Here is an 18586-nt window from a genome sequence, read left to right on the forward strand (position 1 = left end):
GCACCCTGAAAACATACATGTATGTTTGCACCAGGCACATCAGTCGTGAGGGGGACAGGGAGCAGAGCTGAAGAGCCAGAGAAGAAGAGACAAATGCTTCAAGCTTGAACTTTGAGTGGCCATGACCCAGATGTCAACATGGAGAACATTCAGTAATAAATAATGAAATGAAAAGAAAGCAATACATGTGAACTGTAATAATAAAACAGTCTTCTTTATTTCTCTGTTGTTTTTTCAGAAATATAAAACAACAGCAGCAATTCATTTTTTTCTTCATTCGTTTCATTCATTGCACTTCTAAGCTGCTCAAAAAACTGCAAACTAGGAGCACCACTAAGATCTTTGACAGTATAGAACTGTAAATGCGAACTAACTGGAGAGGATTAGAAAAAGCTGAATCTCTGTCTCAAGTGTCTAGTATAGCTTATTTTATATGAGGGGGTTCTAGTGAGGAGCTGTACATCAAAACATCTAAATTGAGTATAAATTTTAGAACAGCAGATTGGTTTTGAGCAGCAACATGATAGGACGATTCAGTATCCAATCACAGATGTCTTACCACAAGCAGTTTTTAAAATAAACCCCAGTGGCATGGCTCTAAAATTCTGGGTCCTTTCAATTCATTTTCTTTTATATTTTACAGCAACAGTTGTGTCAAGATAAGTGTGTCTCCATAAGGTTTTCTTTGTGCATTTCTACAGTAGGTACTGTAGGACTTTGCAGGGTATACATTAAGAAAATTAACAGTGGCTCTAAAAATATCAACAGCTGGTTTTTATAAGTGGAGCTGCATCGAGGCCTGTCTTGAGAACTATACCTAAATGACCCAGTGACATCAAAATTACATGTACATTGTCACAAAGTCATCAGTTGAATCCAATAAAAACTGTTTGGCAACCTACATTTACAATGAATTTAAAAGAAAAACGCAGCCCTTGGGTTTGCATCTGGCATGAAACTGAAAACAAAGGGATCAGCCAACAGGAGTTTAGCTCTGCCTGATTTTTGGTAAGTACATTCGTTTATCTAAGACAAGAGGCTGTTGACTTTTGTTAAAACCATCCCTCTCCTCAACTGCATTACCATCTAGTTACAATGTGTCATTGTAACTGTAACAATTTGGAAAAATACAGTGATTGGATTAGCTATTACAACTAAATCTCAAGCCTCTGGAAGCTGATTTGTGTTGTACACAGAAAATAATGGAAAGCAATGATTGCCTCAAGGGTGGGAAATTAATTTAAATATATATGAAGCTAAATAAAAAATTGAAACCCATAAAGCTTCCAAAATAATCCTTTCAAACTGTACTTTCTGTCTTTCTAAGTTGAACCACCCAAAAATGTTTTTAGAATGAAAAAGCTGCAGCAAGCAGCAGCATTTCACACATTTTCATTTTTTTTAGACTTTTGTTAAGACTTCTTTGTGATTCTGCTCAACAAAAACAACTGTCCTGCATGGGCAGTCATCATCTTGCAGGAAGCTCAGTTCTGCTTAGACCAAGGCTGAAGGCTTAGCACGTCTCTCTCAGCCTTTAAATACATTCTTAACTTTTTGGAGACTAAATCTCTCAAAAGCTCAGACAAGGGTTTGCTGGTCTGTAAGTCTCTGCAGCACATGACATGAATAAATCAATCAATCAGTCCTTTGAGGGGCAACAAAACAGAGAAGAGCTGATGCATTGAACCTTACAGCCCACATGGGAGTATATCATGGATTAATAAAAAACAAACAGCAATAACATACATACTCTCAATCACAAAATACTTAGCCAGCTCTTTCCAAGCTATTCGAGTGGAGACAAACACATCGACTCGACAGCATGACAGGCGCAGTTATCAGCAGCATGGATTATAACACATAGGCTAGGTTTGCCGATTGCATCAAAAGACCTTCTTCAGTGGGATTCCCGTATCAAAGGCACATAGATAAGGGAGCAGAGCGGTGACATGGGTTATTAGCTTTGAGGCAAATAGGAATGGGAATATTAACTTTTTAAAGGCTTGGTTGCAAACACACTTGATTTTGCCAGTCTGCTCGGAGTGACTTTGACAGGGCAAAGTGTCAGGGTGCGTTTGTGTGGGTGTAACTCACTCAGACTGAAACTCCAAAATGTCACTTTAATCCCAGACAACCATATCAAATCTCTTTCTGGATCACAATTCATCATTTGCTGTGGAGCAAAAATGAACAACATTTTCAATGCCTTTTCTGACTGCGACTGTGGGTAGCAGGCGTTAAATATAGATTTTGTGAGGGGAGGAAACAGTTTTCTTCCTTCCAAGAATTCTGTCATTTGCCTTTTCTTTATTGGCTTTTCTATTCCTATCTTGAAGCTCAAAGGTTCTGAACAAATTCAGCAACGATATCCAACCAGGAGCTCTGAGTATGCGTAGCCTTCTGCTTAAAAGGGACAGCATGACATTTTTGGGAAACAGGCTTACTTCCTTTCGTGGTTTCTTTTTTTGAGTTTTAGGAGACAGGTTTGCACCACTTGCCTTTCTTTTTATGTTATAGCCATTCAGTCTTCCACTGCTTCTATGGTCAGTGTACCCTATATGTCCTATATATTAAAGGTCTACTGCTGAAAAAAAAACTTTTTTTGTCTTTTCTTGATGTAAATATCTATGTGTCGAAATTGACCTGTAACACCATAGATGTCATTTTAGTTATTAATATTAAAATGAAAAAATCAATAAAACAGATTTATTTAAGAGATGTGTCCCATACCCCTCAATAATAGTCAGGTAACACAAAAAACTTTTATTTATTAACATGATTCTCTTGAGGTTAATTTTACTATTTTTATTTATTTATTTATTTATTTTTGTTGAAATCGACTAACCAAAAAGTATTAAAACCAACATTTGCATGTATAAGGAAGCCTAACAAGGTAACCAAGAGATAAGAAACAAATTGGATGATAACTTATTGTTTTTTGTGTATTTTTAGGTTCACCGCATGGATTGTGGTGGTGATGTACCCTGGTAAGATGTGACCCAACTTTGTAGTACAAAAAACAGTTACCTGTTTACCTGGTTAATACAAAATCCTGCTTTGTAGTGTAGGCCTCTGGTTTTCCCCAGCCTAACTTTCCAGGGTTGTGTTTCTCTCTTGGGCAAATTTCCTCAATTTAGTTTTTGCTCTTGTTCCTGGCAGCCTTAAGCTGTTGATTCTGTTCTTACTTCTTGCCAGTAATTCATTTTTGCATCCAGAGCCCACAATCTTAAATGTGCCTTTCTCACAGCATTACTTAACACTAACACTTTATGTTTTGTCATCTGAAGCACTTTTAACTGCAGGTTCATGTGAAAGGTGTCAGATTCCCGCTCCAATCTCCTGAATGGAAGTGTATTTATGACACCACCATCCTTCCAATGTGGATGTGGTTTATTGGAGAACTTGTTGATTCAAGTATTGGACACAGCAATTTGTATTTGACCAGAAAGAAAAAAGAAATTCTGAGCTTTTTCTGCCTGCCTGTCTGTCTGCCTGCCTGTCTGTCTTCCTGCCTGTCTGTCTGCCTGCCTGTCTGTGTGCGTGCGTAGTGTATTCTCTGTGCTTGGGTTGAGTTAAGCAACAATGAATCATGCTATCCTCTTAGTACTCTGCAGCTAATGATGAATGAAAACAGGGGAAATGCAGAACACAGTGTAAGGTACAGTAACAACATTAAAATGCAGGAACGCATAAACGAGAGTTATACCTTATCCAAGATGTTAAAGTATCAAACAGCAACTGACTCTACATTAAAGGCTTAAAAATATTACTTTTTATAACTGTGACAGAACTTCAGTTAATTCTATTGCTACGATTAGTGTTTCCACAAAGTATTCAACGTTTATGAACTTTTAAGTGCCCATTTGAACAAGTGACACTGGCCATCTTGAGAGTACTGACCTTTGAGAGGAAACTATCAAACTGAAATAACCTGACCACAGTTACATTTCCTTAAAAAATGCTATTCTATAACTTCATTATGTTTACATTTGTGTGCCTTTCAACCATTCATAAATAGTTTAATACACATTTTTGTAAAGAAGAGGGAAAAGGAGAAGGGATAGAGAGCAGCGAAAAAAATAAAAGGAAGTGATAGCCAAGGAGAAAAAACTCAAGTGTAGCAGTTAACAATTTATTTACAATAAAACAAACCAAGGGCATTAAAAAAAACTAAGACAAAACCAAGCTAGAAGTCCATCCTATACATATATGTACAGGTGCAACAGTCTTGAAATAGATGCTCTAGCACCAACCATCACAGAAATCACTCTTTTCACCGGTTATGTCTTGCTTGGAAAGGCCTTCCTACTGGGTCCAACTCCTCCATCATATTCAACAACAGTTCCACAACCAGTTTCAAGGCCAATCTCCTTGGCATCATTCTGCTTATTCATCCTGCTGCTGCTCAAGCTGAAGTGCTGCTGCCTTCATGCATGTGCCACTTTTGTACTGTGACTGCTCCCTGTCTGCCCTAATTTCCCGTCTTTCATGTAGAGTGAGCAGGTGTGGATATTTTCTTTGATTAAGATTAAAAACTTCAAAATAAAAGCATGCAAACTGTACACAGACATGCATAAAACCACAACTTAAAACCAAACCATTAAAACACACAGAATAAAACATTAAAACTACTTCCACCCCATAACAGTTTTAAAGAGGAAAGCTCTAGTAAGAAGAAGCCTCAAGCAGAACCAACCCAAAATAGTTTAGTTCATCTGCAAACACAGCATGGATTACAACAGATGCACACAAAGTTAAGCTTCACTTAATTGCTTCTATTGTAGGGATGTGTCAGCAGCATCTGTGCAATCCTGAAGCCATTCTAGAGAGGATAATCATGGATGTTGAGACAGAATAAATCACACTGAACAGCAAACACACACACTTTCAGACCCCTTCATAAAAGTTGTGTCATAAAGGTCTTAGAAGATGTGCCAAGCTGAAGAGATGACTGCAGCTAAGACCTGGTACTTCTTTGGGCATCTTCCTTACATGTGAACACTGCCTGGGTTAGAAGCAGAAGGGCAGCACAGGAGGTACATAACGTCCCCCCAAATCTTAATAATTCACTAAGATGTTGTTATAAGATGTTGTAAGTTTGCTCAGAAGCCCAGACTATATTTTAGAGACTTTGGGACTAATGAGCAAATGGACTCACTGAAAAGACAGTTTGTGAGGGATTTATACTCCAGATGCAGCAAAAACCAACAGGGATATAGATACACTCCCAACTGAAAAGATAATACTTAAAATACAACATTTTCTCTACAGGGGTTGCAACAGGATATGTACTGTTAATTCCCATAAAATGAAACTATTATAAAATGATTGGTTAGTTAATACTAATATCAATGTGTTAACCTATTTTATTTGTACAGTGGTCCCTTGCTATAACGCGGTTCACCTTTCGCAGCCTCGCTGTTTCGCTGATTTTCTTTTTTGTGCAATTTTGCATGGTTTTTTTTCTTTTTTTACAGAACAGAACACGTTCAGCTTGAAAAATTTACATAAATCTTCGATCGCTGGCAGTGTGACTCTAAAGTGCTTTACTGTATGTTTGTAAGTTTTCTCCCCAACAAGCACAACAATGTTGACGAAATGTTTTGCACCGTCAGAGGCTCCTGCGGTAGCACCCAGATGCAGGGGAAGATGCTAACCATTGCACAAAAAGTTGGACTTCTGCACATGCTAAAGGAAGGTAGAAGTTACCATATTTTTTGGATTATAAGGCACATTAAGCGAACTTTACTCAACTCATTCTTCTTGCTTCCTCTACTTCCGTACCATTGATTCATTAATGTTGAATTCTCTCACAGCTGCTCTGTGACCATGTTCTGGACCTGAAAACAGGGTTTGATCTTTGGTTTCATTCTATAATACTGGACTTGTTTTTCTACAAAGGTTTGAACTTTGAGGGTGTTTAAACAAGAGAGAGAATTGTGAAAATGTTCATGCCTGTCTGAGAAATGTGTATAAAGTATGTAGTGAGGGGTTTTTACAGCCTTAAAACATCTATAATAATTGTAAAAAATAAAGCTGGCTACTTCGCAGATTTCATCTATCGTGGGTTATATTTAGAATGAAGCTCCCGCGATAAACGAGTGACCACTGTACTTTAAAAGAACTTAACCTTTTTTGGCTTTGTCCCAAAAAGGGTGGACAACCACAGATCTCTGCAGCTATGTAGTTCATAAGAAAACACAGCATCAGCACAATGATCTGTATAATCATGGGAATCAGAGACTCATATTCTGAGGAGCTCTTCTAGAAATGAAAGGCCAAACCCCTTAAGCCCACCTGTGCTCTGCCTGTGCTGCAGTTGTTTCCTGCCTGTCTCCGTCTTAAAAGAACCTCCTTTTTCTTACCTGCTGTGTGTATGGCGACTTTTTTACGATGGCCACACACATGCAAAGGCTGACTAGGAACATAGCATTACGCGAAAAAAGGAAGGGGGACAGAAGTTTCAAAGACAGCAAGTGTAGTGGTACACGCCAGGTACACACAGAGACGGGAGATGGATTTAAATGCAAGGATGTCAGGGAAAAGTAAAAAAACAAGCGAAAATATGAAATGAGCAGCATCTGGCTGCATTTCAATTATTTTGGAGACTACAAAGCTGAGTGCAGAATTTATAAAATTGGGAGCTGACTAAAGTGATACCCACTTTTATTTTCAGCAATTTCCACTGTGGAGGACAAAAAGTTTCAAACTTGTCCAGGCCTTAAACCTCGTGTGTGTTGTCACCAGTAGTAGTAAATGCATGAAAAAAAGGCTTTTATGAAAACACTGATTGCAAAATTGCGGCACGGTGGTTAGCACTGTTGCCGCACAGCAAGAAGGCCCTGAGTTCAATTCCACCATCAGGCTGGTGTCTTTCTGTGTGGAGTTTGCATTTTCTCCCTGTGTTTGCGTGTGTTCCCTCCGGGTACTCCGGCTTCCTCCCACCGTCCAAAGACATGCAGTTTGTGGGGGTAGGTTAATTGATTAATCCAAATTGCCCATAGGTGTGAATGTAAGCGTGAATGGTTTTCTGTCTCCATGTGTTAGCCCTTCAACAGACTGGCGACAGACAAAATTGCACCCTTGAAAAAGACTGCTTTAACAGTTGAGTAATGCATATTACACAAAGTAAACTATATATAAAATGTCATGGTAATTTGGGGCTTTTAATTATTAAATTACATTGTACAGCATACAGTTTTATTGACTTTAAAAACAAGAATTGGGTGCACAAGTTTTGAATCAAAAATACAGTTTTGAATAATATATTTAAATAATATATTTAAATCTATTAATAAGTGGTGCTAAAGGCTCTACAATGTCTTATAACTTGACAAGTCCACAGCCTGATAACTTTTTGTTATTGATTATGATTGACTTGGTAGTTTCTCTTTGCAACATAAAGTTAAGATTGCAAGATTTATAGATAAACTACACAGTCTATCTTTTAAGTATACAAACACAAAAACACACACAAACAAACTGAGAGTGTGAACATTTTCTGTAAAGCTGCTTTTCCCACCACTAATGCTGTAATTCTTCTCTGAATCAAATACAGCACAAAAACGCTTGAAATGTGCTCTGCTAAAATTAGTAAAGCTCAATATTTACAGCCAACATCAAACTCTGCAACTATGAAAGTGTTTCACGCTGCAACAATATAAACAGTGACTGATGTTCCACAGGTATCATCACAAAAGCTTTACTGGCGTAACACTGTCACCAAATCTAAATAACATTACTGTTATGTTACATATTATGTTACATTATTGTTACATGATCTTAATTTCATGCCACTTTGATAACAGAGTCTCAAAAACAGCTTTTATTATATTTTTTGATTAAAGATTAAAAAAAAAAAAACATTTCTCTTGAAAATCCTCATATTATACATGAAAGGTTTCCAAAGTCATTATCCCCCTTACTGGCACGTTCTCCTTTTCCGTTTTTACACTTCAGAGTGTTTGATAGCATTTGCTTCACTCTGAATCCAGGTGCTGATTATTTTACTCTTTAGTCCAGGTTTTTTCACGTATTTAGATGAAAAAATATTGAAAAATATTTTTGTTTCACTCATACCATAACCAAACTACTAAAAATCCTGAATTCTAACCTAATTCTAATCTAATTAGTTTTATAACATTAATGTTTTCAGTTTTTTGGTCTAAACTGATGTGAGATCTTTTCTTCTTTTTTCAGCTGCCGCATTTAGGAGTCACCACAGTGGATCTCCTGCTTCTATCTCACCCTGTCCCTGTCCCTCCTCTGTCCCACCAACTAATTTCACTCATGTTTAGTGGTATAAAATTTGTAATTAAAGTACAGCTTATAGGATCAATGTGATGTTAGGTTACGCAGGTGTGTGTAAGTGTGTAAAATAACCATTTTAATGTCTGTAAGTATACATGTGGTGTGGACATATACAGAAATCGAGATATTGCTTTTCTACTAGTTAATATTCTCTGCTGCTCTTATTTCTCAACTTGGTTCATTACACTTTAGCCTTACTTCCTCTCATTTGGTTTCTTTTTGTGATGCTAACTTGGCACAATATTTTCTAAAGTTTGGTGCCTGAGGATCTTGTTGCATAATAAGCCTGGGTGTATTCAACCAGGAGAAACAATTTCCTCTGTCTGCCTCCTAGTTCCATTTTTTTTTTCTTCACTCAAGTAATGGGAAAAGAAAAAAGAAGAGAAAGAAGCCAAGTGAACGAAGACCGGGGAAAGGAAGTTGGAGAGGTGCTGTGATGAGAGTAGAGGAGAAAAGCGGCTTACAAGATGGATGCTCTTTTGAGGAGAGAAGATCTATATTTTTTAAATGAAGCGGGCATGCCTCATTGATATTTTTACAAGAAAAACACTGTCAGTGTGGGTCAATAAAAATCTCTGTTTTGCACTCTGGATTCAAGCTGCAATTGGTTTTGCTTCCCAGCTGGAGCTCTGGAATCTCTACTCAGTTGTCAAGCTTTCTTTCTAGCAGATTATCACTCTTACCCCGAGAAATGAGACCACGCAATGATCCAGTCTATCTTCATTTGCAGGCACAATCCGCATTAAAAAACACTAGTACGTACACTAACACATAACCGCACAATCACGAGCCGGCTCTGTAACACTACATCTCTGCTGGGGAAGCTCATTAAACACATACACCAACAGTGAGAAAAACCAATGATGCAGTGCATGATACGTGTGTGTGTGTGTGTGTGTGTGTGTGTGTGTGTGTGTGTGCGTGTGCGTGTGTGTGTGTGTGTGTGTCAGGGTGATGGGGCACACTCACAAATTGAACAAATGTACAAGAATACAGGGGAAGAAAAGACAGACAAGGATTAGCAAGATGACTGAAGCGTGCTGAGAAATCACTGAAGAAGTCAAAACCATCTGCCTGCAGGTTTTTATTAGGGATCCAGTCTCTACAACTTCAATGGATGGTTACTGAGTTTAGGGCTAAAAGCAACATTGCTTCTATCCTCCTCTGCATGCAAGAAGAAAGACTCTAATGTTAATGTTTGTGAATTCAAGAACTGCACCACAGGCGGTATATAAAAGATGGGTGTTGCTATTTGTGTGAGAATTTGACATTAGCTTAGGGGCTGACTAGGGCTGGGCGATATGGCCTAAAATTCATATCGCGATATAATTTAAAGCATGTGCGGTAACGATATATATCGCGATATATTCTTTTCTTCTGTATAACGTATTTTCCACACTATAAGGCACACTTAAAATCCTTTAATTTTCTCAAAAATCGAGAGTGTGCCTTATGTATGAATTCTGGTTGTGCTTACTGACCTCGAACCGATTTTGGCGTGCAGAAATCTGTTAAAAAATGTTTTAGTACAACTTTGGTAAGCTTCACTGCTTGATGGATTGTCAGAGCATTACGGCTGCCGTAGTGAGGAGCTTCGCGGAGTAATCTGGGTCCAAAACTCCGTCCCCAAAGTCAAACGAACACTGAGAGTTAAAAACGGTCTAAATTCTTTAATCTTTAATAAAATCATCAGCGTTGCTGCTTTACCAGGTGTAACAATTAAGTTTAACATCCAGGCATCCATGAAAACAGAAGTTATTAAATTTAACGGAGTTAGAAGTTAACAGGAAGTTAGCTCGCTAGTTTCCACCTAAATATCACATACCATGTTCTGACTGAGAGATTTTTGAAACTAATTAAAACGTACAGCTCTGCTACCACTTCCAAAATAATGAAGACAGAAAACTAAACAGCAGTGGCATTTGCAGGGTCACTGAAGTTGGACTACCTGGTATATAATGTTGTGCTACGTGATTGCTAGCTACACAGCTATGTTAGCATAACATTAGCACAGTGAAGCTGGAGGATGAACGTCAACTTTTTTTCCCACTCAATAAAAGTTAACGTGAGGGATTCTGGTGGTTAGGGACAAATGCAATCCCATAGCAGGATGCTATACACGGGCCAAACTTCAGTCAGGAGAACAACTGAGATCATTCGTCCACAATACAAGGTTAGTTATTAATATACTGCAACATAGAGCAGCTGTGAGAGAATTCAACATTAATGAATCAATGTTACGGAAGTGGAGGAACCGCAGTTTTTGGCTTTCCCCATATTTCAAAAGTGCTTCATCTCTTTGCTATGACTCTCGGCATAATTTGCAGATGATAATTGTTGTAGCCACTGCGATGCTTTCGACCAAAACAGGCGCAGCTTGATGACATCATCAACATGCGCTATCGCGATGGAGCGGTATAGTCAAAATCTCTATCGTTGGCCAAATTTATATAGTTTCTATCGTATATCCTTTATATCGCCCACCCCTAGAGCTGACCCAATCTAGACTCTAAAGAAGTGATCTATTTAGAGCACAGGGTGGAACACTGAACGGTTCAAATAATAAAGGTTGGCAAGCTACCTCCAAACACATGTATAAGCTAACTCAAGACTAAGACTAATAAAATAGCAACGTTTCGCTCATTTAAGCTGAAGCACAAAGCTCTTGGGTGGTCTCTACCACACAGCCAGTGATATGATTTTCAGATCATTGAAATACTCCAAAAGCAGCGACAGTCAAACACTCCATATTAAGGGAGACACAAATTAGCAAAGCTGAAGCTTCTACTGTCTGGTCAGCTATCAACACCGCTATTAAGCCTGAACGACTTAAACTCAATTCCACACACACCTGTCATCACTAAGCACCTGGAACATTTCATTCGAAGCCATTCCACCATCAGTACCTCTCACACATACAACACACACACACATATGCACACATACAGTAACACACACTCACACATAAACATACACATCACTACCACACAAGACAAGTGCAATACTTGAGAGCAACCTTGCACATTTGTATATACCTTGTACATTTGCACAGTTTTATAGCTGGTATTTTTAGATTTGTTTTTGTTAGCTATAGCTGCTTCTATATTTCGTTGAACGTCTGATGTTTAATGACGGTAAAAGGATTATCATTCTGATTTTATTTGAACCCAGTGCAGGAATAACAGACTCCACCACTTGCAACAGAGGGCACAATAAAGAGAGATAAATGCTGAATCTGAATACATTTAAAAGCTACCGTTTTAACCCGAATGACAACATACACAGAAAAATGAAAGGAAAAAGCAACATAAACATGTTCAAACACGTTAGACAACCACATGCTGTCACAACAGCTTCAGTGCCCTTTGCAATTGATGAGGCTGCAACAAATGCTGTTTAACACAAAATCTCCTTTAGGTGTTCAGCAAGTAAAGATGAAATGACTGTAAAGCAAATAGCACAGGTTTCTCAATGTTTTTGTCCTCTAAATGTTCAGTAAGCTCTCCTTCTCTACAGATCAGGTTATTGTCATCACTGTAGAAAACAGTCTCATCTGAAGATGATCATTCACAACAATTTGATTTACAGTGACCCTTTCCCAAAGGGACAAATGTTCTGGATCATTTCACCGAAGGAGTGGAATGATTCAGGTAATTCCTATTCATTTAAGAATTTTCTTTTTCCTTGCAACCCACCTATTGTTACCTTCGTCCATAAAGATCTCACTGAATGTCACCTAAATTAGAAGCAGGAAACATGGCATGAGCATTTTCCATGCTGTTGGTTTTAGGAACAACAACATCTTTAGGCCAGGATAAGAGGTTTAGCTAAACATGGGGCTTTCACCGATGGTGCCACCATTTCAATGGTCTGAAATGATGGTAGTTAAAAGGTCAAAATGGGAAGCTATGAGCTGCCAGCTAGTTTCAACCAAGGCAAACCATCCATTCACCACCATTTTCTTTTCTTTGAGTATTTTTTTTTCTTCATAAGGTCACCACTATGGTGAAAAATAAGAAGTGGCCTACACAGAAGACTTATTTCTAAGTGAAAGAAGGGTCCCAAAAAATATCAGGGATTAGAACGCTAACTTTTCGATAGATAGATAGATAGATAGATAGATAGATAGATAGATAGATAGATAGATAGATCGATAGATAGATAGTGTTTGAGACATCAACTTTGTTCCTCACTTAGTGTCAGCCTGCTTTCTAATTTGCATGCTGATGCTCAGACTCGAGGAATCCCCTCTCCCAATTAACTGCGGAGCTGGCTGACTGGTAATTTCTCTATTTTTCTTTGTCTCTGCATCCACTCGTGCCTGATCGTGGCTCCCACGCACACGAATGGACTCGTGTCCACACGGAGGATTTGAGGCTGCATGTGCAGCCCGTACTGCTGTTCCAAAGTGGTTGGAGCTGCTGGCGCAGTAAACAGCGAGACGCTGCTTCTGACTCGCTCCTCTCCCTGCCCTACTGCGAGTCGCGCGAGAGGAGGTGTCTGAGAGGAGCAGAGGGATGCCCGGAGACGAGGTGTTTTTGAGGTGCATAAAAACTCAACTGGCGCCTCTATCATTCCACTTGGATGCGAACCAAGACGCAGAAGAACAGAGAGCGCAGAAACGCGCAGAATCAGACATCACTCTGGTTTCGCACGAGAAATCAAACGCATACCTGCTGTTGAGACGCTGCTCCACAGCAGCCCGATCCACAGCACCGTGGGCAACACGCAGCGGAGTCGGCAATCGACCGAGCAGGCGGCCGGCGGCATGGCAACAAACCCAGTGCAGAGAAGAGAGACTCAAGAGAAGAAAAGAGTGTCAGCTGGTTTATCTGTGGTCAGGCGGGCACGTAGAAGCGTAGTGTCGCGGTCAGGATCGTTGGGGGTCCGCATGTCAGAGCAGCATCTTTCTGACTGGCTGCAAGCAGCGCCTCCTGCTTTCTGCCTGAGATCTGCCCCTCCACCCTCCCGGCCGCTTCTCCACGGACTCCTCAGTCCTCTCTCTCTCCCTCTCACCCGCCCACCTCCTCCACACACACAGCCCGACCTTAATGATAATGAAACTTTTGCTCAGAGAGTGACGGTCTGTATTTGTGTCAAGCTGACAGTAGGCTGCAGCAAGATAGGGGCACACTTACATAACGGAGGGAGAGAGCGAGAGACAGAGAGAGAGAGAGAGAGAGAGAGAGGCAAAATAACGTTGTCCCAGGTAGCGCAAATTTTCTGGATGAATTGGAAAATTGGTGGGGTGAATGGAGGAGTCATGGAGGTGGAAGGCCCACTGAGGATTCATTTCACCTCAGGTTGGCACTATTGTTGTAGCCACTGCAATCCAACGCTTTAGAGGGAGCTCTAGGACAGAAGGAAGGCTGGAAAATAATATTGATTTTATATACTCCCAGGTTGGGTCCTTCAGGGTATTATATGCATCAAATATTATAATATATTCTGAGCACACTGGCTCTGAAATAAAATACAGAAAGTTTCAAGTCGTAAAAGCAAGAAAGCATAGAAATCCACAATACCAAGAGCCATCAGGGAAAAAAGTAACGTGTGAGACCTAGAACAGGAAAGTGGACCTGGTACAGAAAACAGATTTAACAAACTCTGAGTTGAGATTGGAAAGTTAGTTCAATCGACCTGGAGTAATAAGAGTAATGCCTGGTAATGGAAAAAATGAATGATATAACATCTGATAATTAGCTGTGACCTGAAAGACAGGAAACTCGGGCAACTGAAGATAAATAATATGGATCAAACTAATGGTGATTAGAGGGTTTAATTAGGAACGTGTGATATTAGTCAGACCCAGAAAGACTGAGTTTGGTGATTTGCAATGAAAAAGATGTAAAGGTTAAATAGTCACAACTCCAACAGAGTGACTCTAGGAGCCTGTGGCGGGGACTAAGGACAATAACGGACTATAAAGCACCAACAACCGGTATGACGAACGCGGCCGTGACTCTGGCAGACGAGCTGAACACTTTCTATGCTCACTTCGAGGCTGCAGCTAAGGACTCCAACGATGCTAGTGTTAGCGGCGCTAACGGCTGCAGACAGGAAGATACTGCCAGCACCGGAAACGTGCTTGTCATCTCCGAGCATGAAGTAAGGAGAGCCTTCAAGAGAGTGAACACCAGGAAAGCAGCAGGACCAGACGGCATCCCAGGTCGTATCCTAAGAGACTGCGCATACCAGCTAGCTCCTGTGTTCACTGAGATATTCAACATCTCTTTATCTCAGTCGGTGATCCCCACATGCTTCAAAGAGTCCATCATTGTTCCTGTCCCGAAGAAACCCCACCCTGCTTCTCTCAATGACTATCGCCCTGTAGCCCTCACCTCAGTAGTGATGAAGTGCTTTGAACGCCTGGTCAGAGACTTCATCATTTCTTCACTACCAGACACACTGGACCCACTACAGTTCGCTTACCGTCCAAATCGTTCCACAGACGATGCCATCTCTCATCTCCTCCACACATCACTCACTCACTTGGACACTAGAAGGGGGAATTATGTTAAAATGCTCTTCATAGACTACAGCTCTGCATTTAATACCATAATTCCCTCCACACTCACCACCAAGCTGGAGCATCTGGGACTCAGCTCATCTATGTGTCTGTGGATCTCCAACTTCCTAACTGGCAGACCACAGGCAGTAAGGATGGGCGGACATGTCTCAGCCTCCACCACTCTCAGCACTGGAGCCCCCCAGGGGTGTGTTCTGAGCCCCCTGCTGTACTCCTTGTACACATATGACTGTGTGGCCACTACCAGCTCCACCACCATCATCAAGTTTGCTGACGACACCGTCGTGGTGGGCCTGATCTCTGATAACAACGAGACGGCCTACCTGAAGGAGATTAGGAATCTGGAGAACTGGTGCCAGAGGAACAACCTCCTTCTAAACGTCAGTAAGACAAAGGAGCTGATAGTGGACTTCAGCACTAAGCAGGAGAGGAACTACCAGACCCCTGTCATCAACGAGTGCCCAGTGGAGAGAGTGGACAGCTTCAAATACCTCGGAGTTCACATCACGCAGGACCTGTCATGGTCCTGTCACATCAACACCGTAGTGAAAAAGGCCCGTCAGCGTCTCTACCACCTCAGACGCTTGAGAGACTTCCAACTGCCCTCCAAGGTGCTCAGGAACTTTTACTCCTGCACCATAGAGAGCATCCTGACGGGAAACATCTTAACCTGGTTCGGGAACAGCACCATGCAGGACAGACGAGCTCTACAGAGGGTTGTGCGGTCAGCTGAGCGCACCATCCGCTCCGAGCTCCCTGACCTGCACTCAATCTACAGCAGGCGGTGCTGGACCAAGGCCAGGAAGATCGTGAAGGACCTCAGCCATCCCAACAACAGACTGTTCTCTCTGTTGAGGTCAGGAAAGCGATTCCGCTCCCTGAAGACCAACACAGAGAGACTGAGGAGGAGCTTCTTCCCGCAGGCGATACGGTCTCTCAATCACACCACCACACAGTACTGACCCACACATACAGTTCTTACACACACTGGACATTCTGGACATTGTTTTCACTTCATTACTTAAATCACGCTGCTGTTATTGTGTATATGCTGCTGTTATTGTGTATATATTTATTTATATTTCTTCATACATTCTTATATAGTTCTATATTGTGTATTTTGTTGTACAGTTATTTTATTTTCAACTTTAATTTATATATTTTATCTTATTCTCCCAGTTAAATTTACCCTTCATTCTAATTTGTGTTGTACAGTTATTTCATTTTTAACCTTAATCTATATTTTATTCCTTCCTAGTTAAATTTACCCTTTTTAATTTTTCATATTTATTTCCTATCTTATTCATAGCCTTTTCCTTTTTTGTTTTCTTTAGGTCACGAGCAGTTGTCCAAGCATTTCACTACATATCGTACTGTGTATGACTGTGTACGTGACAAATAAAATTTGAATTTGATTTGAATTTGAAATATTTACATTTTAAACATGTATTACACATTTCAAAATGTTGCCTCCCTTTTAACACTCATCATCCTTTAGATATTTAGATCATCTTCAACACGACATGAAAGACATTTTTGTCGATCTGTGCAACTGATAAATGATTGTTTACTGATAAGTGTGTTATATGTCTAAAGTGACGTACAGATTAATTTAATTTCAACTGTTTTTGCTACTGTAATGTACCATAAATATTTCAGTGAAGATGAACTAGTTAACAATTTGCAGCTCCCTTACTTTCCACAGGGGGACTGTTATAAAGGCTCAGCTGTACATTTTGTTATAAACTGATAATAACTCTACAATATCAAGGTATACAGCATTCTGGTATGTGTTTTGTTATCAAATGTATGAATGGGGAAATTAAACAGATAATCAGACAGCTGACAGACAGCAGTCAGCTTGTTGAAGAAAAGCTCCCAGTGAATAGGTTAAATTCAAAGAGTCTTTTTAGAGTCTTTACACAACAAGTCCCCAAAACACTGAGAACAGGCAGACTAAAGACAATCAACACATATCCTGTCTTTTCATCAGTGCCACTGTTTCTAAACCTTATGTAGCCGGATGGGCTACTTGCCTTTCTCCTTTTCTCTCTCCCTCGCTCGCTGTACCATCCTCGCTCTCTCCTGCGCTCGCTCTCGGCTACGCAACTAGGTTAATTGTGAATCCACATGCATATTGATTGCAGGGCGGCGTCGGTCCCTATAAAAGGAAGCAAGTTTTCTCTTGGTTCATCCTCTTGTGTTTTTGGCGAAAAGCAGCAGTAAATGCTGGTACACCGCTACAGATCGATCAGCAAGTGAGCAGATCGCATGACAGCTACAGGTAGGCTCTCGCTTAACCTCCGATTCCCTCCGAGTACCGGAATTAATACCGAGTACCGAAAATAATATAGTTTTGCGGCCCGGTTGTAGCGCAAACCATCCTACTTTGGTATAACGTCCTACCGTAAGTAGTTTATGCACATCATTGCTGTCACAGACTAATTCCAGCACACATTTAAGTAGGTATGACCATTTGCCCATCAGAGTATGTTTGTAGCTCATAATTATAAAGCCAGGACGGTTTGCCACTTCATTTTACCCATTAAAATATGCTTGTAGGTAACATTCACAAAGGTAGCATTGTTTGGCACTTCATTTTACCCATTAGACTATTTTTCTGGCTAATATTCACAAAGGCAGTACGGTTAGCCACTTAATCTCGTGTTGTGCGCATGCGCAGAAACAACGGGTAGTATGGTTTGTCAGATAGGATGGATTCCCAGAACACCGTTTCTGTTTCACTCCAGCGTTGCGGAGAGAGGTGCCCGAGTTCTCTGGTAGTGCAGAATAGCGCCTCCGGTCCTGGGGTAATCTGCTCAAACTACTTTCAGCATTCACAATTACAGGAGGCTAAAGTTACATTTATCCTTTGTTTTAGGGTTTGATTGCTGCCTTGACCTCTCCGTGGCGAACCGCCCGACCTTAATTGGAAGCCGCTTTTGTGAGGCTTCCAATTAAGGCTAGAGCGATCCTCTGCCCGAGTGTCGTGCTGAGAACTTTAATCCGCCTCAGTTGCCGATTCCAGTCTGTGGGGAGCCAGACCGGCCTGTGATCGAGGCTTGGACAATTACAACCAGCACACGCTGTGGCTTGACTCGTGGGGTGTAAGCCTACCAGTTGGGGTGTGTGTGTGTGTACACGCGCGTTTATATTAGCGCTATTAAAGATTGAAGTTTTAGTTTTTTATGATATGTAGCAAGCTTAACGCTCAGCGTCCTTTTCTTTTAACTGGTTGTTCTGTGTTTTTATTACAGAGGACGTGCCAGTGGCCCTGGGACCTTAGGTGGTGGTTTCACACTTTGTACAGCACTGGGTGCTGGCTGTAGTGATTTTCTTTACGTGCGGTTTTCTTTTGGGTCCACGGCTACTGGTAAGTCACAGTTCCATGTTTGTTTTATGGTACTTTTAGGACACTGTCAACTATGACGCTACATTCAGTATTTTCTTAATGTTTCATTTTATTTTTGTCAGCATAAATAAAACTGTATTAATATCGGAGCCAACCTGCCTCGGTGTGCATCCTTGAATCTGTGTGGCCTTTTATTCGTTTTTATCTATTTTTTTAAATGTATATTTCCACTAGTTGACATTGTTGTTTTTATTAGTTTTTATCTAACCCCACCGACCACTTGGTCACACTTGCATCATAGCAGATCTCACTACCATCTTGTAAACCTTTTTCGCCCTTGCTGCTACCCTTCTGTCACAAATTGTCATGATCCTGGGTCCTTTTGACCCAGCGTT

General features: G+C 40.6%; 1 protein-coding gene across 4 annotated transcripts in view; it reads right to left on the minus strand.

Moving 5' to 3' along the window:
• Positions 1 to 13567, minus strand: part of LOC120744386 (seizure 6-like protein) — a 104078-nt gene extending 90511 nt beyond the window's left edge. Inside the window, exon 1 of one of the 4 annotated variants that reach the window (XM_040048747.1) lies at positions 12984 to 13566. In XM_040048747.1, the coding sequence (XP_039904681.1) occupies positions 12984 to 13080 (97 nt within the window). In that variant the 5' untranslated portion in view covers positions 13081 to 13566. Of the gene's footprint in view, positions 1 to 12983 lie in introns of all 4 variants that reach the window. The other 3 variants (XM_040048748.1, XM_040048746.1, XM_040048749.1) reach the window with 3 other exon arrangements.
• Positions 13568 to 18586: the final 5019 nt, after the last annotated feature.

Source organism: Simochromis diagramma, unplaced genomic scaffold (genome assembly GCF_900408965.1).
Source record: "Simochromis diagramma unplaced genomic scaffold, fSimDia1.1 OVJJ01000683.1, whole genome shotgun sequence".
Lineage (NCBI taxonomy): Eukaryota > Metazoa > Chordata > Actinopteri > Cichliformes > Cichlidae > Simochromis > Simochromis diagramma.